The 9,220-nt window shown below is 37.9% G+C and overlaps 1 protein-coding gene across 1 annotated transcript; it reads right to left on the reverse strand.

The window, feature by feature from the left end:
• Positions 1 to 342: 342 nt before the first annotated feature.
• Positions 343 to 2,397, reverse strand: LOC149013669 (glyoxylate/hydroxypyruvate reductase HPR3-like). The gene is made up of 2 exons (XM_089159709.1): positions 1,906 to 2,397; positions 343 to 953 (listed from the first exon to the last, which is right to left on the reverse strand). Exons 1-2 carry the CDS (start codon positions 2,377 to 2,379, stop codon positions 405 to 407), a joined length of 1,023 nt encoding a protein of 340 aa, XP_089015835.1. The 5' UTR covers positions 2,380 to 2,397; the 3' UTR covers positions 343 to 404.
• Positions 2,398 to 9,220: the final 6,823 nt, after the last annotated feature.

Genomic DNA, 9,220 nt, shown 5'->3' on the forward strand with positions numbered 1-9,220 from the left:
TTAGGTAAAAGATGGGTGAATTCTCTTTACATCATTTAAAGATTGGGTATTGGAGGATAATTTAATCATAACACTCTCCTACAAGCAAACAAAATGATCATTTCAATTTCAGATTAACAGAAAAATTAACAGTGGATAACGGATAATTTTAGGTTCTTGTTGATAATGACTAACCAGTAATTTTTCCCATTTAAATGGATAGGTCAAACTTTCAGTAGAAAACTCAAAAAAAATTCAGCATGACTTTTCCCACTTATCAGCCAAAACTACCCAAGAAATGTGAATTCAATAATCCAACACTTGATGTGGCTCAATATAGCACACTACAAGAACCAGAAAAACTAGGATTCCTCAGGGGAAGTATGCATAGTACATTCAAGAAAGGAACTTTGAAAATAGAAAGATTAGAAAGATAAGTCATGGATCAACTCATTTATATTCACCTCAGAAAGCAATGGTTGATTTGAGAAGAAAGCCTCCAAGTTGGCTATCTGCAAATCATGCAATGATGAATTTGACTCTGAAGTGAAGACAGCTCTATGTGGAGACAATACAACATTATCCAATTTGCAGAGCTCCTTGGGCACAGTGGGTTCATTCTCAAACACATCCAGAGCAGCACCTCCAATTTCTCCTTGTACCAAACAATGAACCAGTTCCTTCTCATCAATGAGAGCTCCACGTCCCACATTCACGATGACTCCTTTCTTCCCCAATGCTAACAGTACATCCCTGCTAATTATATGGTGCGTTTCTTTGGTCAATGCACAGCAAATGATGAGAACATCACTATTAGCTGCAAGATCATGGACATCTGAATAGTAGGGAAATGCAACGGATGGCTTCTTCTTCCTTGAGTTATAAGAGATGCTGCATCCAAAGGCAATAAGCCTTTTCACAACTTGAGAGCCTACATGTCCCAGCCCAACAATTCCCACCCTCCTTCCTCCCAACTGCAATCACCACCATTTCATCTGAACATCAGAATTCACATCCATAAAACAAATTTCCAGGAGAATCATGGCAGAGCTTTGCAAAAAATCTGAGGGTTCTTTACTTTTTTTTCTTTTTGGCTACAAGAACGGGTGATCAGGCAGAAATGCAAGGTAACTTGAATAAGTAAAATGTAGTTGGAACGAAATTTTTCAATGGTCACAAATCATGAAAAAGGACAAAAAACACATGACAAATCCAATATATTTGTGGCCCTTGATCTTCATTTGAACATATAATCCTTTTATTGTGGTTAATTCCATCCATGGATGGCGTGACAAGAAGTACAAAGTAGAAAATAAATTAACATTTTAAGTTTCTAAATGATGTGGAAATTAATCTTAAAAGAGTGAGTTTCCACATTAGATAGTAACCAGTTGTTCTATGTCGCTTCTGTACCAAACAACAGTAATGCAATCAGACATCCCTTCCCAAACAACTGCATTCAGGAAATGAAGCAAAGTATTCCCACTTCCAGAGGATCAACATGTTAAACACTGAAACAACTCGAAAACCCATTAATCCAATCACATTTTATTTATCAATAGCGCCTAGCAACTACCCAAAAAGAAAAGGGAAATTGTGAACTATGGACACAGAATAGGACCAACAGGTAGATGAAGCAGTGTGTTCCCTAATAACTGGAAAACCCATAAATCCAATCACATTCAGGAAATGAAGCAGTGTATTCCTCAATTTGGATCAACATGTTAGACACTGAGGTAACTGGAAAACCCATGAACGCAATCAGATTTTGTTTATCAATAGCCACTAGCAATTACCCAGAAAAACAAAAAGGAAATTGTGAATAATGGTCACAGAATAGGGATATATTCGTTTAACACAAACCAACTTTGATAAAGTAGAAATCTAAAATGTAAGAAATTGAAATGGGGGAGAAAAGAATGGTACCCTGGAGCAAAGAGGATAGTTCCCCTTGATGGGCCAAAGCCCTTGGCGAACATAGCGGTCGGCAGCAGAGATCTGTCTGAGGACATCGAGCAATAATCCAATAGCGTAATCAGCAACATCTTGAGAGAAACAGTCTCCAGTATTGGCGATAGCGATTCCTCTACTCCTGCACTCAGCCAAATCGATGTGGTTGAGACCCGCGCTGGTGGTAACGATACAACCGAGAGAGGGAAGGCATCGAAGGATATTGGCAGGGATAGGAGTTGTGCCACAGCAGAGAATAGCTCTCACTGATTGGGCATGGGTGGTCAAGAACAGTTCAGTGGGCATCGATGATTCCCATGCCTTGAGAAATCTGAACTTCTTCAAGAATCGATCTTCCGCACGGCTTATTGAACCAACAGGGAGGATTTGTAAAACAACCGGTAGTTGCTGTTGGTTTGGTTCTTCTTCTTCCTCCTCTCTGTTCGCCATGGTCGACGAGGACCAAGAGTAGAGAAGGAATTCTCACTGAAACGTAGCAAAGAGCACGTATCGAGCAGGAACGAGAAGATTCTTTTATCTTCTGAACCTGTGCGGACATTTGTCGGACCATGGAATTAGAACCAGCGTAAACAGGTTTCATGTCAGAAAGCTTCGCTTTTAATCTTTCAGTCCATTGTCATTCAAGATTTTGTGTGTTAGTTTACAGAACGATTACGTTTTTAGCTAGAAACAGTAATTGGAAAAAATTTCAGCGCCACCTTTTGAGTTCTTGAATTTATCAATCCCACCCTTTTCCAAAAAAAAAAAAAAAAAAAATTATCAATCCCACCCAAGGTCCGCATGTCGCCGCGCCGTGTCGGCCATGGCGACGACCCCCGGGCGGCTGGGCGACATGCGCCCGACTTTTTGGGAGGGGGCGGAGGATGCCATTAAAGGCATATTAGAGATTAGATCCATCGCCTGTTGGCCGGTTCCGCGAAGGAAATCAAGAAGATTTAGAAGGGAAGAAAAGGCCAGTGAACGTGTGCGAGATCGGGGACGCGCGTTGTGGGGCGGTTGAGCGCGGTTCCGTTTGTGTGTTCGACAAATCCTCGCAAGAGTCCCGGGCCCCGTCGCGGTTTCCGCTTGGTGGGTTTTGGCCCGGCGTTTCCCTTCGGGTTCGGCCTTTCTTGGTTCCGCTGGCCTCCGATCCCCTCTCGTATAGTTTCTATAGTCAATTTTCTTCCTTTTCCTCTCCCTTTGTGTTTTCGTTGTGTTTGATGATCTTTGTCGGGGTGTCTTACTATGTCATCCGTTTCTTTTCCCTCCTCGCTTGTGTCGTCTTCATCCGTTCGCTTCGGCGCCGCTTGGTCGGCGGGGTCGTGTCGTGCGGTGATATCGCCGGGCTGTCCCACCTTTGTAATGTGAATCAATAACACCTCTGTTGGTAAAAAATCATAGTTAAATGTTTACATAAAGAAGTTAAACTTTTTAATAAAATAAAAATAATATCGAATGAGAACCTTGCTAGATTCATTTTTTTCATCTTCTTTGGCAAAACTGCTATTAAATTTGAATTCGAATCCAAAACTTTATGGAATATCTAATAATAATCTGATTCGATAAATTATTCTATTGGTGATTTTCGTTTTTTTATTTTTTTATTTCTAATTTTCAATTTTCGATTACCGATTCCTAGGTTTATGAAACTGATTATCAACCACCCTTATTTAGATAAAAGAATATTTAATACTTTACTCCAACAGAATAATTTTCGATTATCATACTTTTTAGATAAAAAGAATATTAAATACTTTATTTTATCTGGATAAATTTTTGTCCAAATATTATTTGATCCGAAAGTTATATATTGCTCCACTTAAAAAGCTCCCCCTCTTTAAAAAAGAAATTAAGTTTTTTAGTCATGGTTTGAGTCTTAATGTCTCCTTTTGATCCTCTTGATGGATTTTACATTGTCTTCTATAACCTTCTATGTTGATTTCGTCATTGGAACCCAGCTTGTGAAGTTTAATTTACATCCCAATTTTATTTCTCATTCTGTACACTAAGTTCTAGCCTACGCCCTCTTCATTAAGAAAGGCATGCATTGAATGATGTCGTCATTCTAATTTTACAAGAACACTATGGACATCCCTTTCTCATCTCCAGTCCAACAGGTCTATAAGAAGGGAAAAGAAAAGAAAAGAAGAAAAAAAATACTGAACAGCGATCACAGCCCCATATTTGACTTATGGGAATGTCTCTAGACTTAGTATTTTGGTTAGTTTAAGTTTCTATTTCAGTATCCTTGTTTTCTGGCCAAGCAGGGATAACTCTGAGTGAGAAACCCAGCCTGAGAGAAACATTTCACTTCCCCCTTCTCTTCCCATTCATCCAACCGACCATGAAGCTTTAACTTGTTACTATTGCTACACACTTCAAAGACCAAAATCTAAGAACTGCTCAAGGATTGCTACTACTGATTATAATCATCATCAGAGAAGGATTGAAAGTTAATTTCCTGCCCAGATCTCCAGCAACTTCAAATCACTAGATCTGCGAATTCTGAACTCGGTTTCAACTTTCAACTGATATTTGTAGAAGATAACCTGGATACAAAAGCACTTACTTCTATTGTTGACTCAAAAAAGGAAAAAAGAAAAGAAAAGAGAGATACAAGCACTCATTCAATCCCAATTCAGTGTCATATTCCATTGGCTAGATTGCTTCATACCTGTGAGACCGGCTTAACTTCATTTCACACTTATCGTATCTTAACTTCTGTCCATCAGAATCTCACCGAAATTGCGGCAGAGCTCTTTCATGCCAAAGCAGTACTGAATGCAAGTGTTCTACAAACCTTCTATTTAGCTTTTCCTCCGTATCTCCCAATTCCGTCTTCATAATTGGCTGGGACTTCTCTGCGGTATCTCCCAATTCCGTCTTCATAATTGGCTGGGACTTCTCTGCAGTGTCTCCAATCCATAAAAGGGCCGTCAATTCAAGTTTGGTTGCATTTTGCAAAAGTTTGTCTCAACGAGATCTCAATCTTGACTGTCCATTTTGCAAAAGTGTGTTTGGACGAGCGCTGCAGGTGTTGCACATTAATTACATAGCACCCAAGCAACGTATCCCAAAAAAAAAAAAAAAAACTACACTTGCCTCCCTATCGATGTAAAGCTTGCTTTGCTGTTGTATTCCTTGTTTTGGCTGAGGGGTACAAAAAAACTACCCTTGCCTCCCTAACTGATGTAAAGCTTGCTTTGCTATTGGTATTCCTTGTTTTGGTGACGGGTACAAAAAAGCTTCCCTTGCCTCCCTAACTGATGTAAAGCTTAATTTGTTGTTGTACTCCTTGTTTTGGCCGAGGGGTACAAAACTAAAACAACAACCCTTGCCTAAGTGGGCAAACATACAAAAGTAGTCACTCAATCCCAATTGTGTGTCATATTCCATTGGCTAGATTGCATCATACTTGCAGACCGTCTAACTTCATTCCACTCTCATATCCTCACTTCTGCCTTCAAAATCTCACCAAAATTGCAGCAGAGCTCTTTCATACCAAGCCCTACACATGAATTGATGAGCAAATGACATGTTGAATGCAAGTGTTCTACAAACCTTCTAGTTTGGTGTTCCTCCATACCTCCCAATTCTGTCGTCAGAATTAGGTGGGACTTCTTTGCAGTGTCTCCAATCTTTATAAGGGCCATCAATTCAAGTTTGGTTGCATTCACACAGCTGATTTGGTTTAAAACCCTAATAATCCAATTTTGTTTGCAGGATATTTTGGACAGTCAATCTAGTGTAACATTTGTTGGTATCAGAGCTAAGGCTGATGAGAAAAGTTTAACAAACTTGCCGTGCTCTATTGGCCCCTAATTTCTGTGGGTACTCGAACATACATATGTCATCTGATACTTTAGTTGGGAAAAAAAAAGGTGTTTATATGCACTTATTCATAATGTGTACTTGTGGGTCAGAAACATTAAAAACTAAGCTACGAAAAGAAGAGAGAAATGGATGCACAACAAATATTACCAGGCAATTTAGTGGGTTTTCTCACAGGGACAAATTTTATTCCAATAGCCAAGGCAATAGGAGGCCCAAATATGAAACCTCTTGCTAAAATTTCCATAATTTTTCACCAATATGAAACAAATAATAAACAAAATAACGACAGGGTTTAACTGCTAGTATGAAGCAATAGGGTTCTCGGGTCATGACACAACGTATGAACATGTCGATGGAGATTAAAATAATAGTGTAGAAAAACATTCAACTTAGAGCCCATTGATTGGCATGGCCGACAAGCGACACCTTGCAACAACAACAAGACAAACTTTTAGACTTCAGATTGGAGTGGTCACCGGATGATGGCAGACGCACCCCCTTGTTGGGAAGACGATAGAAAGCAGATTGGAGTGATTGGAGTGGCTACCGCGTCTCAACACAGGAGTCACTGGATGATGGCCTTATTGGGAAGACGATAGAAAGCCAACTCCCACCAGAGCTAACCTAGTAGGATGAACTGGCATGGCGGACGCTCCCCTTATTGGGAAGACGATAGAAAGCCAACTCCCACCGAGCTAACCCGTTAGGATGAACTGGCAAAACTCGTAGCCCATTGTCCCCGCCCATCATATTGATTTTAGAAGCCCATCATATTGATTTTAGAAGAATTACCTTCTATGTTTATACATTTTATGTTTATAGACATTGTCCCCGCCCATCATAAACATTTTAGAAGAACTACCTTCTATGTTTAAACATGTTTTCTACCGTGGCTTCTCTAATCTCTAGCGATGTGGGATTATATACTTTTGACAACATTCCACTATGCCTGATTATGTAACTACAATTCTCTGTAGTTTTCATAAAGATTTTAAAAGAACTACCTTCTATATTTATACACGTTTTTTATCGTGGCTTCTCTAATCTCTAGCGATGTGGGATTATATACTTTTGACAACATTCCACTATGCCTGATTATGTAACTGCAATTCGTTGTAGTTTTGTTGGATTGATTTCTTTTAATCAAAACTGTCATGTCCCTCCCATACATCACTCATGAACAAGCTTAATCGAATCACAAACCTACAATTCAAGATGAACTTTCATGGACCATTAATTCCTCTAAAACAAGAAAATCAATCAATTCAACCATTCAAAACTATTCAATGTGAACGTCTTGAAAGTCCAAATAAAACAACCCAAAACCTCAAAAGAAAGTCACATAAAAATTTGATAGACATCTTCTCTGTTCCCTTCTATGTTGAAAGTGAGTTTTAGTCCCATATCGGAAAATGTGAGAGAAGTTGGGACGAGGAGAGGCTATAAAAGGATGCCTCCCCCTTCACATGTAATTAATCTCAAAATTATTTCTTCTTGTGTAATTCTTTCTATATAGTAGAGTTTTCTCTCTTGCCCGTGATTATTTTTTTCCTTGGGTTTTCCATGTAAATTCTTGTGTTCTCCTTTTATGCAAATTTTTATTTTTATTTGTTGATTGTTTTATTTGGGGGTTTTATAATCTAACAGTGGTATCAGAGCAAGGTTTTTTTCTTTTTATACAATTTTTTTTTATTTGTTGATTGCTCTATTTGAGGGGTTTTATAACCTAATAATGGTATCAGAGCAAGGTTTTTCTAAAGTATGCTCTGTGGTTGCTACATAGTCTAATCATTAAAGGAAAATTCCTTAGGGGTCTATTTGGAAAATTTTATTTGTTGATTGCTTTATTTGGGGGTTTTATAACCTAACAGTGGTATCAGAGCAAGGTTTTTCTCTTTTTATGCAAATTTTCTTTTTATTTGTTGATTGCTCTATTTGGGGGTTTCTAATTGGGGGTTTTATAACCTAACAGTGGTATTAGAACAAGGTTTTTCTCTTTTTATACAATTTTTTTTTTATTTGTTGATTGCTCTATTTGAGGGGTTTTATAACCTGGATAGTGGTATCGAGCAAGGTTTTTCTAAAGTATGCTTTGTGGTTGCTATATAGTCTAATCATTAAAGGAAAATTCCTTAGGGGTCTATTTGGTTGGTTTTTTGAAGCCGTTATTCATGTGTTTGTTTTCTTTTCGAATATCCTGGAAATGTATATTGGGTGATTAAGTACATGTCTAGAAAAATTTTATCTAAGGATTTGGTACTTAAACGGACCTGGAAACATTCCTAGTGTATTTTGGTTCAATAATATACCAATTGGAGGTAACCTAAGGAGATATTTTTTTCACGTGAAATAGTTGGAGTTATTTTGTAGTCAACAATAGCTCGTGATAGAAACAATGGCAGCAATGATCGACATCAACAAGTCTGACAGCACAAAAATTATCATTATAGAAAATGAAGATGGATACATTATTGATAAGAGATAATTGCCTAAAAGCCATTAGGAATCGGTCGGCAGAGATTACAGATAACGAAAAGTGGAACATAATAGATGCAATGGCCATTTCCAATTTGCATATAGCATTATCTGATCTAGTTTTTCATTCCAAGACAAAACACATAGAAGTACAATATCATTTTGTTCGTCAAGTGGTGGAAGACGGAAGGGTAGATATACAGAAAATCCACACGAAATAGAACCTAGGTAGAAGACGGAAGGGTAGATATACAGAAAATCCACACGAAATAGAACCTAGGTAGAAGACGGAAGGGTGGATATACAGAAAATCCACACGAAAGAGAACCTAGCAGATGCATTAACAAAGACAATCAACACTGGCAAGTTCATTTGGTACAGATCCTTATATAGCTTGATAGAGACGTAGACAGCATGGTAGTGGCAAAATACAAAATGGTGTGGAAATTGATTGGTTCTCAATCTAATCTCCAAATGGGAGATTGTTAAAAATGAGTTTTAGACCCACATCGGAAGATGTGGAAAAAGTTGAGAGGAAGATGTGGGAAAAGTTGGGATGGGGAGAGGCTATAAAAAGATGCCTCCCCTTCCACATGTAATTAATTTTAAAATTCTTCTTTCTTATACAATTATTTTTATATATTGGAGTTTTCTCTTTTATCAGTGGTTTTTTTTTTTAAAGGGTTTTTTTACATAAATTTTTGTATTCTCCTTTTATGCATTTTTCTTTTATTTGATTGCTTTATTCGGTGGGTTTTTATAACCCGACATTCTAATCATTGCATATGTTATTAAACTCCAAGCAAATCATTTGTCCCAAAAGTAATAAATATTTTTCTTTTTTATAACCCGACATTCTAATCATTGCATATGTTATTAAACTCCAAGCAAATCATACGTCCCAAAAGTAATAAATATTTTTCTTTTTTGAGCACTTGGCTTGCTTCCCTATTAGCGCCTTCACTATTCCCTTTGTTTGCCA

This window comes from Hakea prostrata, chromosome 6, assembly GCF_041222555.1.
Source record: "Hakea prostrata isolate BN-2017 chromosome 6, UWA_Hpros_2, whole genome shotgun sequence".
NCBI lineage: Eukaryota > Viridiplantae > Streptophyta > Magnoliopsida > Proteales > Proteaceae > Hakea > Hakea prostrata.

Coding starts and splice junctions, on each gene's coding strand:
- LOC149013669 (XM_089159709.1), bottom strand. CDS start 2,379: ATGGCGAACAGAGAGGAGGAAGAAGAAGAACCAAACCAACAGCAACTA. Junction 954..1,905: donor ACTATCCTCTTTGCTCCAGG/GTACCATTCTTT, acceptor TGGTGATTGCAG/TTGGGAGGAAGGAGGGTGGG.